This window comes from Durio zibethinus, chromosome 25, assembly GCF_047325235.1.
Source record: "Durio zibethinus cultivar Kanyao isolate XHJ-2024 chromosome 25, ASM4732523v1, whole genome shotgun sequence".
NCBI classification, from domain to species: domain Eukaryota; kingdom Viridiplantae; phylum Streptophyta; class Magnoliopsida; order Malvales; family Malvaceae; genus Durio; species Durio zibethinus.
This window is the reverse complement of record NC_143186.1, coordinates 12,172,682-12,194,561: the sequence shown is the minus strand read 5'-3', so window position 1 is coordinate 12,194,561 and position 21,880 is coordinate 12,172,682. Positions and strand designations below refer to the sequence as shown.

General features: G+C 29.8%; 3 protein-coding genes and 1 pseudogene across 4 annotated transcripts; 3 read left to right on the top strand and 1 right to left on the bottom strand.

Annotated features, from left to right (window-relative positions):
• Positions 1–1,035: 1,035 nt before the first annotated feature.
• LOC111275960 (protein trichome birefringence-like 41) lies at positions 1,036–4,853 on the top strand. The gene is made up of 5 exons (XM_022861621.2): positions 1,036–1,409; positions 1,985–2,156; positions 3,194–3,369; positions 3,557–3,715; positions 4,443–4,853. The coding sequence occupies exons 1-5, from the start codon at positions 1,144–1,146 to the stop codon at positions 4,744–4,746; spliced, it is 1,077 nt and encodes a 358-aa protein (XP_022717356.1). The 5' UTR covers positions 1,036–1,143; the 3' UTR covers positions 4,747–4,853.
• A 428-nt stretch (positions 4,854–5,281) lies between these two features.
• LOC111276306 (protein trichome birefringence-like 41) lies at positions 5,282–9,693 on the top strand. Its single transcript, XM_022862068.2, has 5 exons — positions 5,282–5,538; positions 7,682–7,853; positions 7,940–8,124; positions 8,701–8,859; positions 9,378–9,693. Exons 1-5 carry the CDS (start codon positions 5,282–5,284, stop codon positions 9,691–9,693), a joined length of 1,089 nt encoding a protein of 362 aa, XP_022717803.2.
• Positions 9,694–11,536: 1,843 nt separating this feature from the next.
• Positions 11,537–14,238, top strand: LOC111275962 (protein trichome birefringence-like 42). Its single transcript, XM_022861623.2, has 5 exons — positions 11,537–11,977; positions 12,869–13,040; positions 13,124–13,299; positions 13,531–13,689; positions 13,785–14,238. Exons 1-5 carry the CDS (start codon positions 11,694–11,696, stop codon positions 14,080–14,082), a joined length of 1,089 nt encoding a protein of 362 aa, XP_022717358.2. The 5' UTR covers positions 11,537–11,693; the 3' UTR covers positions 14,083–14,238.
• A 98-nt stretch (positions 14,239–14,336) lies between these two features.
• On the bottom strand, positions 14,337–18,425 carry LOC149511638 (large ribosomal subunit protein uL13c-like; annotated as a pseudogene). The gene is made up of 4 exons (XR_016333712.1): positions 17,532–18,425; positions 16,838–17,023; positions 15,699–15,869; positions 14,337–14,838 (listed from the first exon to the last, which is right to left on the bottom strand). The product of XR_016333712.1 is annotated as a large ribosomal subunit protein uL13c-like (transcript).
• Positions 18,426–21,880: the final 3,455 nt, after the last annotated feature.

The following is a 21,880-nucleotide window of genomic DNA, read 5'->3' as shown; positions in this document are numbered from 1 at the left end:
AGAATTGCAATTAAGTTCCTAAATTGAAATTAATTATCTCTTATTTCAGTCAAAACTCAAAGAGGCAAATCAATTAAAATTTGTTAAGAGATACATAATCAGTTTATATGAGTATTAAATTTTCGTGTTAACTTTCCATAACGAAAATTTAAAGGGAAAATAAGCAAAAGTTATATATTGAAAAAAAAATAAAAAGACCACATATCAGAATAATGTGGGTTAATTTGAGGAGATAATAGTAGAGCTGGCAGCATCGATATGACATTAAAGATTGCTTCTTTTTCAGTTCATTGCTGATCAACTCCAGTTGGAACTCATATATTACATTAAAATTTTAGTTGGAATTCACTTTAAGACCATCATTTAAAGATTGATTGTCAACTATTTCCAGAACAGTATAATTATGATAATCTTTATTTCCCTTTTGTTGGAATTCATTTTTATATAGTGACTTTGTTTTATATATTTAATTAATTTCATAATCTTTTTTCTTTATAAATATATTTTTATGGATTGGGACAAATCATTTATACGGACTTCATGCATTTATTAGCTATGTTGTGTGGAAATGCAGTTAAATTTTTAGTTTGTCCTTTTGGTGCAGGCTTTTCCTTGTCAGCTCTTAGATTTGTAAACTTTTACAATATCCTTTCCAAAATCATCCTAGAAATCATTGACACGTGAAATTAATTTCCATGGTTTTTCACTTAGATTCACTGCCGACAATTCTAGCAAAGATTCTTTACTTTAGTATTGTAATTTTACCCTTCATTGAATTTCCTTCGGGGAACAAGTGTTCATATTCTTGCCAACTACACAAAAAGAACACGTATGACCCCCCAAGAGGAAGTTTTCCTTTGAAGGATATTATCTCAACCAAACAAATGATTGGAAATTAAATTCGCCTTTACGTTTTCGTAACAACGACACCAAAACAGAAGGAAAAAGAAATTGTAGAACAGTGGAAAAGATATCTTTGTTTTAAAGTGATCCCCATTCCCCCACAAGGAAAAGAAAAAAGGGACTTTACTTACAAATTGTAATTAGCATATATAAACCCTTTTCAACTCAAGGTGGAATTGGTACATTTTGATTCCAAGAAATCAAGTTGTTCTCATAATTATTCTTCATCTCTTTCCTAGAATGGGAGATGGGTTTCGTAGCTTTTGTTGGATTGGTTTTTCTTGGATTCTAATCTTATGCATTCACCAAGTTCAGTTGAGTGAACCGCAATCGGATGGTAGCTGTGATTTTTTCAAAGGGAGTTGGGTTTTTGACGAAACTTACCCTCTTTACAACACCTCGGATTGTCCATTTATTGAGCAAGAGTTTGATTGCCAAGCCAATGGACGCCCTGATAAACTTTATCTCAAATATAGATGGAAGCCATCCGATTGTATGCTGCCAAGGTAAGAATTTGACAAAGAAGATCAAGATCAATCATCCTTATAAAACGTTTTAATTTGATCACTTTTTTTAGACTTTTTTTATTGGAAATTTTCATTATTATATACGAAAATGTTACATGACATGAACTTATAACGACCTCCTGTCCCAGATGGAGCACTCAACAATCAAGTTCCAATAAATGGTGTGAAAATTTATGAGTGACAATTTAATTCATTTATCAGCTCAATAGTTTGCGATGAAAATCCTCGGATTTCAACTTTATTGAGAGGAAAAAACCATTGAACTTTTGTTCTTATGTAAAAGATGAGTTCTATATAAGCTTCTCTCATTTGATTCTTTTTTTTTTTTTTTAATTTTCGGGGAAATCATCATGTCATTTTTTATGGTTTTATTATCTTGACTCTAATGAACAACTAAATTCTTGTAATAATGTTATATTTGCATGGTTTAATTATCTCGAACTAGGTTAATGCAACAATGACAATATTTCACATGTTCAAGAAATTCATTGACATCAGCTGTTGTATGTGAATCTAAAACTTTTGGATTTCCGGTCCCGTATGTTTTGGTCCAGATTTAATGGTGAGGATTTCTTGAGAAAGTTGAAGGGGAAAAAAATCTTGTTCATTGGGGACTCACTAAGCTTGAATCAATGGCAGTCTCTCACGTGCATGTTGCATGCTGCAGTGCCGCAATCAAATTACACTATTAACAGAAAAGGAGACTTTTCTACCTTTTCTTTTCCGGTGAGTTGCCAAATCTAGCTCCCTTCTATTCCTTTTGGTTTTAGTTAGAATTAATTAGGTGCCAAGATTCAAATTTCCCCTTTAAATTTAGTTGGTTATTAATAAGTTCATAAGACAATATATTTGTGTTTTGCTTATTGCTTAAGACATTCAATAAATAGTTAAAATTCAATCTTATTAGTTTCTTTTTCAGAAATTATTAAATACATTAATATTGGAATTTTTAAACTTGACAAAAGATATTAGTAGGATGACACGTCCCTCTTAAGATATATTAAAATAAATAAATAAATAAATAAAAAGATATGTGTCAATTTTTTAACTCAATTTGAGGAATTAAAATGTTTCATTGACGTTGAATCAAAAAAAATTTTCTTCTAATTGGTCTTTTACTTTCAAAGATGTTAAAGCAAAGTATGCTTGAAGAACTAAAAATAAATTTTACTTTCATGGGTAACTATTATATATGCATGCAAGAATTGGAATTTCCCACATTTGTTCATAGTTAATATATATATATATATATATATATGACATCTGAATATTTGATTTAATAACTTTAAATCTCTCTTTTCCCATTAAAAAAAAAATCAAATTATATGTGATTTCTATTGTTCATTTTTATTATTTTTTAAAAATATTGATAGAATAGATAAATTGAAAATAAGTTATTAATAAATTGGCTCAAGTGGTAAAACGAGTGTGCTCTTTTCTTTGTTGTTTGGATTTAAATTCCTTGAAAAACCATAAGAAAGTAAATTTTTATGAATTTATTAGGTTTAATATAGATAAATCACATTGGATCGGTCAGCAAAGATGATTTACTGGACAAAACCTAAGAACCCCTTGTCACTAAATAGAGAAAAAAGGTTGTAAAATTTGAATTAAATAAAAAAGGCCGAATTTTAGGGATAAACAGCCATTTCATCCAAAACATAATTTGGCCACAAAATGAGATCCATGGCTTGAACATAACATTTCTACAGTTAGGCATTGGATAATTGTACGTTGAACCAAAAGCACATATATAATTACAGGACTATGAAGTTTCATTGATGCTATCCCGCAATGCATTTCTAGTCGATCTTGTCAAAGAAAAGAAAGGCACCGTTTTGAAGCTGGATTCCATTGAAAATGGCAAATCTTGGAAAGGCTATGACTTGCTCATCTTCAACACCTGGCATTGGTGGCTCCACAAAGGAAGAAAACAACCGTAAGAAACTTAATTTAAACAATTGAGTTCAACTTTAATAATTGCATTCGGAGTATTTAGTTCAATAGTTTGGTCTTCGGTGCATTTTTTTTGTCGTTCAAGAATTGGATTTGAATTCTCTCAACCTCATCGTCAAAATCAAATTTAATTTCAAGTAGTAATTTGGTTATCAATGTTTGGATGACAGATGGGATTTCATTGAATCAAGGGGAAAGGTGAGGAAAGATATGGATCGTTTGGTTGCATTTAGAGAGGGGCTAACTACATGGTCAGAATGGGTGGATTCCAATGTTAACACTACCACTACCCAAGTATTCCTTCAGGGCATTTCTCCCACTCATTTCAAGTAAGTTAAGCTCTTCGCTTATTTATTTGTTTAAAATAAATTTAAAAACACTTAAAAATATTTTTTAAAAATTTTAAAAATATTTTAAAAATATTTCATATTCGACATACTAAATTAGTTAAATTTTGAATAAAATTTCAAAATATTAATCGAACCTAATATGATTAATCCGGCTCATGAACATATCTAAGATTGTACCATTGAAAAGAATATTTTTGTAGTCAAATTAATTATTTTATTGTTTTAAGTTTCAAAAAAAAATTATTGTATTGTTGTGGTAGAGAGATTGGATACAAGATGTGTATGTGATCACACCATTAGAGGTGTCTAAACGTTTGGGTTGCCTATCTAGGCCCATAGGCCTTGCCCAATTTAGGTCTTGGACTTTAAATTTTTTAATCAAACTCAAAATATTGTGTTATTAATGAACAATTGTTAATCTTATTTTAATTTTAAAATATTAAAATTTAAGATAAACTAATTTTATTATTTTAATAAAATATAAGCAACCGAGCCATTTTGACTTAGGTTGTAAGAAAATCCAAACATATTGTTTAATATCTTATGCATGATTTTTTACTCAAATGAACACGATTTAAATTTTTTTTTCTCAAAAAAAAAAAAAGTGGTAAGAGTGGGTGAATCATTAGATTCCAAGTCGCTGGTAGGTAATGATGTATTAATGATACTCTACCTCACAATTTGGTATTCGATGCATAATTGATAGTGGCAAGGAATGGAATGAGACCAAATCAACAACCTGCAGGGGTCAGACCACACCAGCAACCGACTCAACATATGAAGGTGGTTCGCCGCCAGCAGTGGCAGTCGTAAAGGAAGTGTTGAAAAACATGTCAACGCCAGTTATTTTGCTCGATGTAACAAGACTGTCGCAGCTGAGAAGAGATGGTCACCCATCTATTTACACTGGTCTAAAGGGAAATGACTGTAGTCATTGGTGCCTAGCTGGTGTTCCTGATACATGGAATCAACTTTTGTATGCAATTCTTACAACTGGGGAAACTTCATGATTTTAAATTACAATATTTTTGCAATTAATTTTTTAAGTTCAAACAAAAATAATTTACGTTAATGATTGATAAGATGCACAAATATAAATAATCACGTGATATGTTGATAAAGTGTTGAATTTTTAATCTCAGTAATCAAATTTAATCTCTAACCAACTCAAGAATCAAAAAAGAAAAATGTGCACAAATGCACCATCTAAGACAGCTTTAAAGTTGCATATTTTTGCCATTTAAGCTTGTCGTTAGTCTTTTGGCAGTGAGTTCACCAATGGAAATATCAAATATCCTTGCCATACAAAAAGGTTTATATTAGAAAGAATTTAATTAATTCAACCTAAAAAGGGAGAAAATCTCTCTTAATTAATTGAGCCAGCAATGAAAGAAATTAAGGGAGAACAGTGAAAAAAAAGTTACAGACTCTTACCAGACAAAAGTTATAGATATATATATATATATATATTTTGTGTTGCAACACTCTCCAAAGTGTACTGCTATCATTTCAAGTCCTTTGTATATCCTCTATTTCTCCCTGAAAATGGGGAATGGGTTTCTTATTAGCTTTGCTTGTGCTTTTGTTATTCTGATTTCATGGCTTCACCAAGTTGAGTTATCTGAAGTGAATGGTGGCTGTGATTTTTTCAATGGGAGTTGGGTTGAAGATGATACTTACCCTCTCTACGAAAATTCCAAGTGTCCCTTAATCACGAAAGGTTTTGATTGTCAAGCAAATGGACGCCCTGATAAACTCTACCTAAAATATAAATGGAAGCCAACTGCTTGCTCATTGCCAAGGTACTGATTAATCTCTTCTTTTTCTTTTTTTTTTGTCCTTTTTTCATGCCAATTATTATAGTATATTGCTTAGGAAAGGCTTCCAAACTCAAGATTATGAAGAAATTATCTTTATAATATTCCAATTATGATAAACTCACATGACCTTATCATTTGAACTTAGTTCAAAAGATTTTTGGTGAGTAGGATATGCGACAGATTTTAATTTTTTTTTTTCAAAAAAGAAGAAAATAAACAACGAAATTTCTTAATCTTGAAACTTGAGCTAGCAGCATCAATATGACAAAATATATAATGACATGAAAATTACAAATCATAAAGAAAATGACAGATTTTTGCTACCGTATACAGAAAAGGAAAAGAAAATGACAAAACACAACGTATAGTGACCGAATATCTCTGAGAGACAACGTAGTACGTACTTTTATGGGAAAAAAAGACAGGTTTATTTGCAATATATGAAATGATATTCATTCCTTAACCATTGGAAGTGGCAATTGGTCCGCGAATAGGGCCGAGTGATAGGGCCAAGTTTTGGATATGAATCATTTCAGAAGCGATTTATTTTGATTTTCGATAAATTTTTTTATGGAATAATTATGTTTGACATTTAAATTAGTTGAATTTAAGTAATCGGATGGAATCATTTTGAGTTTAAATTATTGAGTTTTATAATTAAATTAATTGAATTTTGAGTCCTTTCAAATTAATTTTTAGATCATTTTGAGTGTGTTGACTATCATCTTTTTAATAAAACAAGTTTGGCTTACAAAAAAATTGGTTCACTAATTTAGATTTGAATCATTTGGGGCCTAAGCTATTTTGAGTTTAATTGGTCTGAGTACAAGTTATTGATTTTTCTTTGATCAAATTAGTTGAGTTAGATTCGGATTCATACGGATTGATATGTTTTTTAAATTCGGGTCAATTAATTTTTCTAACTTTAGTTAATTATAATAAAAAATTTAATTATAATTAAACAAATTTTTATATATTTTACACTATAAAAGATTAAACTATAATTACTGAAATTAAGAATTTAATATTCTACTATTCTATTAACAAATCACAAATAAAATTTGTTTTCATCCATTAGGAAAAGAACTTACAAGGACATTGAACAACCATAATTTTGCTATTCAATAGGTCTTTTCATTTTACTTGGGTACTAATATGACTTTTCATTTTCATTTTGTTTCATTCAATATTTACAAACCCATATTTGAAGAGACTAAATATATAATAAATATTCACTATCAAAATGTTATGTTATGTTTGGATAAATAAAAATAAAGGAATGAAAGGTTTTTTAAAGGAAAGAAAAGGATATATATATATATATATATCATTTGTTTGGATAGTTAAAATTAATAAATGAAAAGAAAGTAAAGGAATTCTAACAACTATTGATTAGTTAAATAATAGAAAGGGAAGAAAATGATTTATTATATTATTTTTTTCTATTATAACTTTTGATAATTTTTGTTTTTACTATAACATTTACATATTTATATTAACGTATTCTATATTTTTAATTTTTCTTTATTTTTTTATAAAAATAATCATTTATGAAATTAATAAAAATAAGAGAAAAAAAATGGAGACAATAAATTTATTAGTAAATGATATTTTGTTTTCTTCATTTAATTTTGAAGTTCAAAATTATATTCTTTTAATTTAAAGAAATTAATAAGGATATAATAATCATTTTATATTTTAAAAATTTTATTATTTTCTTTTCCCTCCCTTTACCCCAAACTTGGGGCAATTAAAGAATGAAGAAAGTTGAGGAAAATCAAAAGGAGTTAAGCATACCTTCATTTCCTTTATATTTATTTATGTCACATATAAACAAAGGAAAGGATTCTTTGTTTCTTTTTATTTCCTTTCCATTCCATTCCTTTCTCTTCCCTTAGCTCAATCCATACATGTTGTTAATGTCTCAGTCCTCTACCTCTTGATATATATAGTGGCTAAGGAGGATTTATGAGAACATAAAAGTTCAGGTTTGGAGTCATAATCTCCTCCTCTTTTTCCCTTTGTAAGGGCTATGCTCTTCCCTTAACAAAAAAAAAAAAAAAAATGTTGATGTCTAATGCAATCTTATTGGATTTTTCATTATGTACACTGTTTAATGATACAGATTTAATGGTGAGGATTTCTTGAGGAAGATGAAGGGAAAAAAGATCTTGTTCGTTGGGGACTCTATAAGCTTGAATATGTGGCAATCATTGACATGCATGGTTCATGTAGCTGTACCACAAGCAAAATACACTTTAAAAAATCACGGAAACCTAACAACCTTTGCTTTGCCGGTGAGTTCCACGACTCCTTCATCAGCTGCTAATGAATTTTCAATGGCTAAAACTAATAGCAACAATTTAAAAATTGGATGTTGCAGGACTTTGATATTTCGTTGGAATATTCCCACAATGTGTTTCTAGTTGATCTCGTGCAAGAAGATATAGGCACTGTTTTAAAGCTCGACTCCATTGAAAATGGCAATTATTCATGGAAAGGATATGATGTCCTCATCTTTAATACATGGCATTGGTGGCTTCATACAACAGCAGGAAAGAATCAACCGTACGCATACTTTTTTTTTTTTTGTCATTTTTCACATTTATATTTTGCCTCTCTTCTGCATTTATATTTGTCTATATTTGATTTGATAAAAAAATTTGAATTTAACATGTTTTATATTGAAATTAAAAAAAAAGTATTGGAATTGATGCTTTAATTATATAGTTTTAATGGTTTTAAAAGTAAAAAATTTAAAATTAACCAAAAAAAACCTAAGAATATATATTAGCTACCAAAAATCAAAAGCATATATATGTAATTTTAGGATGTTCCAATTGAAGAAAGTATCACAAATTAATTTTATGTTTCATTTCACCATTTTTTTTCATTTTTCATGAGAATTTGTATGAACATTTAATTCTGTGATTAATACATGATTCCGACTTTTATTCAAAAACCAAAGTTTGAATCCCATTTTCCAAATCTATATAAAAAAAAAAAGAAACATAAAAGTTTTCATTACCTTCACATTTTTTTATGAGAGCTAATAGAACAATGGGAAAGTGCTCTTTCTCTTAGCCAAGTTCATCTTCTTTGCTTTCAAGGTGAAAATATCACGGCTTTCATGTTTTGAATCAGATGGGAATTCATAGAATCGAGAGGGAAGATAGTGAGAGATATGGATCGCTTGGCTGCCTTTAAAGAGGGACTAACCACATGGTCCAAATGGGTTGATTCCAATGTTGATCCTCAAACTACAAAAGTATTCTTTCAGGGCATCTCTCCAGTCCATTACGCGTAAGCTTTTTTTGTTCTTGCTACTCTAAACAAGAAGGGGAAAAAAAAAACTTTGATCATATTTAATCTTGGCTAGCTAGATGATATATATCAGAGTTTACTTGTTCTAACATTTATATATTTCAAAATTTAACACATTGTATTAAAATAAATATTAGTTTCAGCGTATGAAAGTGGAGGGCCTTTCCAAATAATTAAACAAAATGTGAAATTTAATATAATTAATTAATGTAGTCACTTTTAAGAGGTAATATTCAATAGTCTATAATCTTTTTTCCTAATCTTAGGTAATGGCTTACCGCTAAATGCATGTTAATATTTATTTGATTATAATTATAACTTTTAAATTAAAAAAAGGGCAAACTATTTGATTGTGATTATAAGTTTTAAATTAAGAAAAGGGTCAAAGGGGCTCTAATTTTCAACATTGAAATACAGAAATTGCACTGTTAGTTAAGAATGTTGAACTTTGATGTACAATCTGGTAAATAACATATTATTGGTGTGGATTGTGACAGTGGCAAGCAATGGAATGGTCCGGCTTCAGCAACATGTCAAGGCCAAACCACACCACTGAATGGGACAACATATCCAGGAGGTTTACCACCAGCAGTAGACGTAGTGAAGGAAGTGTTGAAAAGCATGTCAAAGCCTGTTACTTTGCTGGATATAACGATGCTTTCGCTGCTAAGGAAAGATGGCCATCCCTCTGTTTATGCTGGAACCAAGGGAAATGACTGTAGCCATTGGTGTCTTGCTGGAGTTCCTGATTCTTGGAATGAAATTCTCTATGTATTTCTTTCAAATGGGGCAACGATTTTAAGCTTAAAATAATATTGAAAAAAGGGATCAAACATTGGCAAAGGCAAATTTCTTCTTGATCTTCAGCTGATCTCTTAGAAATTTCGTCAGAAGTTTTTAAGTAAAATTTTTATAATGTAACAACTCAAGTTGGGATATGATAATCAAAATCTGGTTACACAGAAAACCAATTTTAGGCCCAGGAAGGCACACATTTTAGTTATTGACCCCCCACCAACACAACTCTATGTGGTCACTACTAATAATGTTGACTTTAAACCCGGCCACCATCACATCAACTACACATTCACCTACTACAGTTATTAAGCAAACCACAATCATGAATAACCTTCCCTTTTTTTTTTAACACTTAAAATAAATTTTTGGTTTTTTAAATAAAAATAATTTTTAATCTTTTATTATATAAAATTAAGTTTATAAAATTTTATTTTATTGCAATTAAAATCGTTATAAAATATATCAGTATTTGGATGAAACTTTCTTAATTAAATGTCTTATTTATTAAAAAAAAAGTTTATCTGAATTTATTTAGAAAAATTGGCTGATAAGTATTTGAAAAAAAAATTATTTTCATAGTTCTAATAATTAAACTTTATTCATTCACTCTTAAGATTTAATAAATATAATTATAATAAATTAAAACTTATAATTTTAATTTAATGTAATAAAATATAAAAAATTTGTTTTTATTTTTATAAAGTTACCTCCCTCTCCCACAGAATCCGACTCTTTTTTTTTAATATAAAACGAAGAATCGTACTGATTATCAGATTAAAAACACATAAACATAAAAGAAATCTACATTTAAACACTACCATATCGAAATTATAAAAATATATATATTTTGTTAAAAAACCAAAAAGAATATTAATTTAAATAATGAGAATTTTTAACAGTAAAAAAATCATAAATTTTATTTATACTAATGTAACTTTTTACTTATGTCAACCAAACTCCGCATCTCATATTAAAAAAAAAAAAAAAAAAAAAAAAACACCCACATGATTCCAAAACTAGATGTGCAGGTTGTCGTGACTCAGATTCAAAATCTCTAACGTACAAGGTGAAGAGAACAAGAGCTTCTTGCACGCCACCTCCTTTGGCAAAAAAAAAAAAAAAACAATTTAAAAAGATCCCAATAACAACAAGCCTTTTTCTTATAAAAATTTTAGACATGGAGTTTGCACCTTTTTCTTGGTACAATTTGGTGTTGTACACATAATTTAAGAGCTTATATAAATAAGTTAAATTAAGATTTTGACAAGTATATTTTTTTTATTATATTAAACTTTTAATTATTTTTAAATAAATTTATTTTTATATATTATCATAAGAGTTTATTAATTTCACGAATAAAATTAACAAATCAATAAATATACTTTTTTATTATATTAATCATTTAAATTATTTTTATTTTTTTAATTAAATTCATTGAGTTTAATTCTATTAACGATGTATGAAATAACTTTTCTTTTTATATACCTATAAGAGATATATATCATTTTACTACTTTCTTCGTTGGAATTTAAAAACTCCAATGATGATATAATTTTCCTTGAAAGCTACTTGAAGTTTGAAATAATTAAGAAGCATAATTTAAGAAATTGTAAGATATAAAATCAATATGCAAAATCAAGCAATAATCCGACATTACACTCCCCAGAAGAGAAATGTAATTAACATAATACCTGAAAAAACAAAACTAACATACATAGAGTCAAACAACATGGATTTTGCAATGTTCAACCAATAAGCTTGTGCCAGGTGTGAATTAATTTATTGATTACTAACTATACACCCCAAACTTTTAAAAATTAAGATTTGATGTAAGAAACCTAAACTTGTGCTGGAAATTATGTCCTTGCCCGGCTGCCAGATAATGCTCATAAAAGCATAGCGATTTTGTTACTTTATTTAAACCTTGAAATTAAAGCACTTTTTAACTAAAAATTTTCTTACCAGAATGCTTAACCTTCTGTGGCAGTAGTATCTAACTTCATTCGCTAATTTCAATGGCTGCTTGGCTTGGTTTCTTGGGTTGCCATTGCCTTGCAGCGGTTGTTTCTCTTTCTCTAGTCATAGCCTTAGTTCATGGAGATATTGAAGGGAAGAAAAATCAAGTGAAAAACTGTGATTTTTTTCAAGGAAGTTGGGTTTTTGATGACTCTTTAAACCCTCTCTATGATTCTCCGAGTTGTCCATTCATCGGAGGCGGCTTTGATTGCCAGAAAAATGGCAGACCTGATAAGAATTACCTCAAGTATAGATGGCAACCTAATGGCTGTGACCTCCCCAGGTAATTAAAGCTTCTTTCCTATTTTTAATCCTATTCTTTTTCGTAGTATGTAAGGAGTATCCCAAATTTTATTTTATTTTTTGGATAAAAAAGCTTAAGGAGATAATAAAAAAAATTATAAATGTTAATATTTGAATTAAATACTTATTAAATATCTTTTTTAAAAATAATTATATGATTCAAATGAACTAAATTTTAAATTTTATCTCGAGTTTAACGTTCTTCCTTATCAAATGATTTTAAGGATGTCCTTTTTCTTATCACTGACACAAAGGAAAAATATTTTTAATTGTTTGAAATTTATTTGGTTCCATGAAAGCATACTACATTAGATTATAATAGGCATGATTTATCTATTAGTCTTTTCCGAGGAAAAAGTTAAATTATTAGTTTTTCTTGAGAAGAGAGAAGAAAATTTGGTGTGGATTATAAATGGAGGGAGATGTTTGTTTGTAAGTGTGATTTGTATTTTGGATGCTTATTTTCATTTAGTGTAAATGAAGGACTACTGTACCAAACATCGACTTGTACGATATAAATGAAAGGCAAAAAAATAACAAGCAGATTTGTCTTTAGCTTGGATATCAAATGTTTTCAAAAGTTGTCACATGTTACAATAGGAAAAAAAATGTCCTAGAAAACGGTGAATAATCATTTCATTAAGGGGAAGTCTACTAAAATGTGAAATAAAGAAGATTGAATTTAGGGTGGCTATAGGTGAAAATATCTCTCAATGACTCAAACTAGGACAAAATTTATAGACTACTTGAAAAAATGGTCCACTACACAGATTCAAAATGCCTTTCATGCTTGATCAAAGGGAATATTTTCATTTTTTTTTTCACATTTAATGTCTCTAATTTCAAGTGGTTTGGCGAATTTTGATTTTAGGTTCAATGGTATTGATTTCTTGGAGAAATATAGAAACAAGAAGATATTGTTTGTGGGGGATTCTCTAAGTAACAACATGTGGAGATCACTGATTTGCATGCTACATTCTGCAGTCCCAAACTCTAACTCCATCTTTGGCTCACAAGGGCTGCTCTCAACATTTTCATTGCCGGTATGTCTAAATTTCACTTGGCAAAATATGTAGCATTGAATACTCTGTTCATGATTAATAAGTTTTCTTTGTTCTTGTTCCAGGATTATGGGGTTTCAGTTAACTGGCTGAAAAATGGGTTCCTGATTGATATGGTCTATGAAAAAATTGGTAGAGTTTTGAAGCTTGATTCTATCAGTACTGGAAATCAGTGGCTTGGAGCTGATGTCTTGATCTTCAATAGCTATCACTGGTGGACTCACTCTGGACGTTTGCAAACGTATTATTTCTACTTATGTTTACATTGTAGCAACAACTTTTTTTTCGATAATATTTTACCTCAGCCTAATCCCTTTCTCGGATATCTTAAGAGCAACTGTAGCAGTATCTATGTCTAGTAGAATAGTATAGTTAATTAGATAGGAGGATTACTTGCAATATATTCATCCTTGCACTCAAAATTTTAAGAAAAAATAATTATGGTTTAGCCAGTTAATTGATTGGGTTGCAGATGGGACTACTTTCAATATGGAAACAAGACAGTGAAAGACATGGATCACATGGAAGCCTACAAGATTGCCATGACAACTTGGGCTAATTGGGTTGATAAGAATATTGATCCTTCAAAGACTAGAGTCTTCTTCCAAGGAGTTGCAGCAGTTCATATGAAGTAACTTTTTAATCTCTCATCCCTTAAATCATCTTCTTTTATAGAAGCAAGTTGACTACTTTGAAGCAAAATCACTCACTTTGCTTCCTTTTCAGTGCCAAGGAATGGAATGATCCAAACCATAGAGATTGCAGTGAACAAACAGAACCAGTGAAGGGATCAACATATCCAGGCCCTGGTGTGCCAGGGGAAGCTATTCTAAAGAGCGTATTGAGTAAAATGACTAAACCTACCTATCTACTTGACATTACTTTGCTAACACAACTAAGAAAAGATGGCCACCCTTCCATCTATGCTGGCGGAAGCCCTAAGTTAATTGATTGCAGCCACTGGTGTCTTGCTGGTGTGCCTGATACTTGGAATCAACTATTGTATGCAGCTTTGCTTCAGTAGTATTTCTTTTTCCCATCTTTTTTTGGAGGAATATTTATCAACTAGTAACAGCCACATTGGTTGTTTGTAATGGAATAAATTTTAGTAGGAATAAAAAGAAAATCTTACTCATTACTGCCATTGTCAAATTTTTTTGTGTCAAACTTTTGCTCATATAAAATCTTTCAAAAATATAATCATGTCTACACTATAAAGCAAATTTCTCTCGGACACTTTCAATCAGCCTGTAGAGCAAGTAAGAGTTTCTATTTCCCAGGGCCTATGCACCAATCATTAAATTTAAGAAAAAAAGAACATTAATGTAATACGTGATTAACAAATCAAAGTTGGTTCAAACATGAAGGAACTACAGATCAAATTTAAATTACATATTTCCCAGGGCCTATGCATCTGAAACCTACAGCATAAATTTCCGTCAGAGCTTAGCATTCAACTTCAGCTCAAGAAAAGTAAGATTCATTTCAAATATCTCTGCAATCAAAATATATGCAAAAATAGCACACTGTAGCATAATGAGAGCCAAAGAATAAAAGTCATAACCTGAGGACCAAAGACATTAGAAAATGGCAAGCAGGGTCGAAAGCATCATTGCCTGCTCTCTCTCTTCATCTCTCAAGCCTGACCCAGCTTTAAGGTGGTTTAACTCTGCTTCTGTACCCTTTTGTCCCATAGAGGCAGCTCAATTGGCTTCTGAGCCTCATGCGGATGGTCTGGGCCCTTGTAAACCTTTAGGTGGTTAAACAATGCTCTACCAAGCTGAATAAAACAAATATTAGTGTAAAGCTAGGCAAAAATCAATCAAAATCATGCCGCAGCATTCGAAGAAACAGCATAATTGTTGCCTCAAGTAAAACCTTCTGGAAGAGAATGAAACCACCGGATTGCATGCAAAAGCTGACATAAGCATTGATAATTAAAGGCTTGACCTTGATATATTCACTTATAAACCTTACCAATTGGACTGTATTAAGAATTATTAAAATTGCATTCACAAATTAAACTGCTAGTTATGCCAAATTGCTTTCCATATCTTTTCGGCTCATCTCAATGGTTGGCACTTGGCACTCTGTACATGATCCGTACCATTAAAATGCACTTTGCACATTTTAGATTCTGGCGTCATGGATGCTTAACCAGCCTATTTTTGCAATCCTTACTAAGAATGTAATGCTAATTTGTAGAGCACCTCAACCCCCAAGTTAATTTTGTCATTATACCACATGGTGTTTATACACATACAGATTTCATGAAGCCACCCTAGTAAAGCTATTACAGCAGGAGATTAATTAAACTAGCTTCAAGGTGTGCACATAGAAAGTCCAGATTCAGTTTTTTCTCATTCTTGATGACCTTGCAAGAGTCATTTTTGGAAAATTCCTAATTAGTGTAAACTAAGTGAAAAGCTTAGCAGTAGAATGACTATCATACATACAAACAAGAAAAACTAGTCACGAATCTTCAGATTGATCGGCAATAAATAAATTCAAAAGGGTTATGAGGCTTTATTATCCCTTTATTTAGCAGCTAAATTATTGATATATGGGTTGTAAATTTTAAATCTATATATTGATCTCATATTTACATATTAGTCTTGTGCTTAAAACCAACGAACTCACCCTTCCTTTAGGAAGCATACCACGAACAGCATGCTCAATAATTCTTTCAGGAATTCTCTTCTGCAGCTGGTCGAACGTTTCCACTTTCATGCCACCTGGTCTTCCTGAATGCCTCCTGTAGAGCTTCTGGGTCCTTTTCTTTCCAGATACAGCAACTTTTTCAGCATTTACCTATTGAATTGAACGGCACACGCTTTTAGGATTTCTATATCCAATAATAAACCTATTGTAAGAAAGCGGGTGGTGTCATCAAAGCTTCCTCTGCTAAACTGCCAAATTACCATAAGTTGAAACATGATCCTTTATGCAGACATATCTTTTTCAAAATAAAAAGGCAATCAAATCCATGCCAAAAGGCTACATGTTGCTACAAGAGAAAATTTGTTCGCACAATAAAAATGCAAACTTGATCTATTAACATGAAAATATTACGTGAAAGGTGAATTTTGGCAGTTAAGTTACCAAAGAGCCACTTTGTTATGTTTTCAAAGATTTGATAAAGAACACTCTCTTTAGATCCATCACCATCAGTCACACTCTATTATTGCATGCAGCCTGATATAGAAGAGTAGTTTGTAAGCAGGCTAGGACTCCAATACAAAGGAATAAGTTCGAACTTAAGTCAAACAAGACTCTTTGTCATCAAAACTCACTATTCTAATGCAATATGGATCTAGATTAATAGAGAGCAAGATAATGACTGCCAACTTAGAAACCAACTTTACCCTAAGATCACTTATACACACATAAAGCAGGTTGATAAACCTCAAACGCCTTATAATCATAGCAGCCAGTCAAGGTATCCCTGCTCAATGTTTCAACTACTTATCCGATGTCAATGAATATAACATCAAAACTCTAACAAGATCCATAAACTTGCATTATTATTAGCAAATGCAATCAGGCCAAAAAGCCTTACCATTAAACAAGGAATCAGATTCAAAATGCACAAAATCATGATTTTTAAAAGGAAATTGTAACATGTAAATTTCAAAGAGCAACCAACACTTTCTACGTAGTCCAACCACTTTCCAGCATCTAACCAATTACAAACAACAACACAAACAAGTGCTCTTAAGGATAACAACTCCTAAACATGGTCTACAACAAGAAATATAATGACCCCAAAAACCACATACCACTATCACAAAAGCACCCATATCGACACTAGGAGTATAAGTGGGCAAATTCTTTCCACGAATATGCACAGCAATTATTGATGCCAGTCTTCCCAGAATTTTGTCCGTTGCATCAACAATGTACCATGTTTTTTCAGTATTAATGTGATCTTTAGCTTTGGGATACCATGTTTTGTTCCAAATGTCCTGCAAACAAAAAGAACATGATCCAAATTATGTATGCAAGTAGGGAGATAAGCACAAACGTCATCAAAGAACACGGTGAGAAGCAGATAGCATAAGCTAAAAGTTTCAGAAGGTGAATAAAATCTCACATTAATAATTTTGAAAAAAAAAAAGAAAAAGAAACAAAGGGAAATTATGCCACACCATAAGAACAGAAATTCTCAATATATATCATCTGTAATTAATAATTTTATTTAAAAAAAAAAAAAAAAGAACTACGCAATCCTACAAAACCCAAGAAGAATATAATGGCCAAAGTTTCAAAGCTGAAACTTTTAGTATATCTTGTTTAAGGTTCAAACCAAAACCAATCCCAATTTTCAGATTATCAGATAAAATTTTGAAAAAAAAATATTTTCCACCAAAAGAACCATGAAAATCTTCACTGCAATAGTTATAATTACTTTAAATAACCTTCCATTGAAAATTCAGGAAAAAAAAGACAATGAAATAGAGAGAGGGATTTTACAGGGCCATCAGCCTCGGATTCCTCGAACATCCAACGTTGGTTTTCAGGGACAAGACAGAGGTCCTGACAGCAAACCCTGAAATCCCTTTTAGAGAAAGAGAGTGTTGTTGTCCGAACAGAAGAAGGTTTGGATAATGCTACTACTGGGAAGAACCCAAGAAAAGAGCTTTGGTTACTGGGAATAGTCTTTCTTAAAGAAGCAAATGAAGGTCTCTGTGAAGAAGAAGAAGAAGAAGAAGAAGAAGAAGAAGAAGAGAAGATGGTTGAGGTTGAAGCACAAAGGATTGCCATTTCCTTTGGTCTCTCGTCCACTGGTTCACTCTTGCTGTTCTGGCAATTGGATAAGATGACTTTCTTTGCATTCGTTTTTTCATTCAATTTTTTTCCTCCTGCAGACTGCAGAGTGACACTAAACAGTAAATCCCTTCGCTATCTAGTTTCAATTGGACTAGGGTAGGTTCGGGCCATCAGTTATCTAGATGGCTTGAACAAAGTGAAGCCCAAACTTACCCTTGAAAAAGGAACACAATAGATTGGGCCTTTGTTTTTATTTGTTTCACTTGGGGAATCAAATGGAGGTGCTAAAATAAACTCCAACCAAAAGTTTTGCTATAAAAATCCGAATTCTAACTTTCACCCAAACTCGATTTAATAATCTTGGACCCGATAAACCCCAAAACTAAACAACCAATCTAAAAATTGTGCAAACCCGAAAAAGAAAATCAATACTCAAACTCAACACGAACTCATAAAACATTTCAGAATGGTTATATTTTTCATAAAATCTAAAAAATTGTTTGACAGATCCGAATTAAAATCTTGCTCAAACTTGAAAATGCCTAAACATAAAAGATTCAAATCCAAAATAATCCAAACCGCAAAAAATTAGAGTCTGAAATAATTTAGAGATATTAACAGAATGTATATCTATTATTTTTGAGATTTCTTTATCTGAATTTATTTAATATTTATAATATTTAAATTTGTTTAAATATTTTTTTAAGTTTAATATCTTTATTTAAATCGGTTTAAATAAATACAATTTTTTTAAATATTTAATCCTTAAAAATATCTGTTTATTTATTTTTTAAAAAAATATAAAATAAATAAATTTTAAATTCACTTTTAATTAATAACAAATAAAAATTATTTATTAAGATTCAAATTTAGATTTTTTATCAAAATATAAAATAAATAAGATTTAAATTTAAATTTTAAGTTCACTTTTAATTAATAACAAACAAAAATTATTTGTTAAGATTAAAACTTTCCACAAATATAAAATTTTACATATTTTACATATATAAATAGATAATTGAATACGAATTCAACTATCTATTATTATTTATTAAAAATTAAATAAATTTAAATATTAAATATATAAAAGATGTTATGCATATCTTATCTGAATGTTAGGAATAATAAATTTTTTATCTGAATCTATTAATTATACTCTTATAACTACTCAAATTTAACACAAACCAATAAAATAGTAATGAATTTTTGTTTATTTACTATTCATTATCAACTCTAAAATAACTTGAATTTAAAACAACCCAAAACCAATATGAACAAAACTGAAATGCCAAAATCCACCCATTTGCCATCTTCTTTTCACTTGTAATTTTTTATTTAAATATTGTAATTATTTAATCACATTAGTAAAAATATTAGGAAAAAGTTACCACTTATAAGTACTTATTTCATACAATATTTTGATAAATTTTATATAATTTAAAATTATGATTAATTAATTACATTATAATAATTCAAATAACCCCAAATTCAGCAATTGAGATTATCTATAACTATAATACAAAGTAGTCAAATAACCCCAAATTCAGCAAATAATATAAAGCAAATTCATCAAATAATATAAAGTAGTCTCAGTATCTTCTACAGTACCAGTCAAATAACCCCAAATTGCTAGCAAGTGAAATGATCTATAACTATAATACAAAGTAGTCCCCAACTTGAAGATTCTTCAAACATTGTTCATCAAGATTAACAATTTTATACCATTTATCAGTTTTTGATTGATCCAAGAATTAAGGATAAAGTCATCTTTTTAAGCCTCCTACACCGAGTTAACTCAGTCAAAAACAAAACTCTATCCGTCGAGTTAACTTAGTAAAAAAAAACTTTGCCTCCCCAACCTAACTCGGTGGAAACTATCCCCTTATCAGCCTTCTACAACTGGCCGCCACCACTCAACCCAAATCACCGCTTTTGAATCCATCACCAATCACAACCGAAACCTATCCTAGAAACCACCAAACCTCCATAACTAAAACCTAAAAAATCACAAAAAAAAAAAAAAAAACACTTCGGTTACTTTCGTTTTTTTAATCCCGAAAAAAAGACTGTAAAGAATAGCAAACCTCATACTAAAGAACAGTCAATAACCAAAATCCAAAATCAAAACAGCATAAAAATATTTTAAAAGAGAGAGAGATAGAGAGAGAGAGAGAGAGTTTCAGGTTTGGAGTGTTTTCAAGACTCCATTTTCGAAAAGAAGGGATGTCTTAAGGGGGAGATAAACATACTAGGAGATGGAGGAGTTTCGCCGGCAGAAAAGGGTATTTCAGGTATTGAAACCGATGGATTTTGGCTTAAATCTATGACAAATCAAGAGTCCTTAAGAAAAAGTAAGTTGATAAAAAGAAAATTGAGGAAAAAGAGTTTGGGAACATTTTTTCAAGGTAATACGGTGTCGATGAACGGCGGGGGCCGAGGAAGAACGGAGATCGACGTCGGATTCTAGAGCTTAGGGGGGTTTTAGAGGAACGGAAGAGTTAAAGAGACGAAAAGGTTGAGAGAGAGAGAAGACGAGAAGTGAAAAAAAAAAAAGAGGATTTAAAACGGTGAGTGAGGGAGATTGGCTTATGTTTATCTGGCCAATGTCTCTAGTCACGTCGGGTATTCAATATTATTATAAAATAAAATGAAATAATATTATAAAATAAAATTAGATTAAATAATATTATTTTATTTTTTATTTGATATGTATATATAATGATTAAAATATAATAATTTTTTATTTATTAAAATAATTTTTTAAAAATTTATATAATTTAAATTATTAATATAATTTTTAAAGATATAATAAAATATATAACTTTAATTTTATAAATTAAAAATAATTTTATTAACTTTGAGAGAATTAAATTATTTTATATAAAAAAATGATAATTTTTTTATAATTTTATCTCTTTCAATTAGATATAAATCAAATATAATATAAAATAATTATTATATTATTATATTTATTATATTTTTTGTAACGGTTTTATATCCGTCCGACAAATTTGAAAACGAAATAAAAAATAATGGAGTCACTATCAATCTTTTTTGGTTATGTGCGATTGGCCACCTATTAAAACATATCATTTTAATAAAGTTTTAAAATTAATTAAAATTTATTAAAAAAGATAATTTTACGATCTGCGAAACAGTCTGGGTTCGTGAGTCGGTTACGCGTGGGGAATGATTAGCACCCCCACAACGCTCGTTAAAAACGGTACCAATTAACAACGTGTTATCCTTTGATTTTGATAAAAATAATCCAATTTTCGGTGTTCGAAAAATAATTTTCTTGATTTTTATTTTATAAAAAAAATTTATTCTCGAGAAAAATAAATTAAAACATTTTTATTGAAATAATTCTTAAAATGTTCTAATACGTTGGTAATATTAGAAGAACTTTTTTTTGTCTAAAGATTTCTTAGGCATCGTTTCTCGGAATACCTTAGAATCTCATCCTCGGAGTCTCAAATTTACTTTTCGTAAAAAAAATGTCATGCATGCAATACAAAATATTACTATGTTTATACACACATTTTATTCTCCTTTGTTAGAAATTTTATTAATTATTTTATTAATATTCTTATTTAAAATTGAAATTTTGAAGAAAAAAGAATTTAATTATATTGAAGATTTTCTATAAATATTCCAATATGCTGGTAATATTTTACAAAAAATCTTTTCACTTAGAGATTTCTTAAAGCATCTCTACTCGAAATACTTTTAGAATCCCATCATTAGATTAAATTTCTTTTCTTCTCATTTTTATTACTTATATTTTTAATATATTAATCAATTTTTATTTATTATTTTTTTAAAAAAAATTTTACTGTATTAAAAATTTTTTATAAATACTCCAATACGCTGGTAGTATTTTAAAAAAATCTTTTCACATAGAGATTTCGTAGGCATCACTACTCGGAATACCTTTGAGTCTCATTGTCGGATAAAAATTTCCTTTTCCTATATTTTTTATTAGTTTAGTATTATTATTAAATTTATTTTTATATTATTTTGTTTTTAAAGTTTATTTTAAAAATTAACAA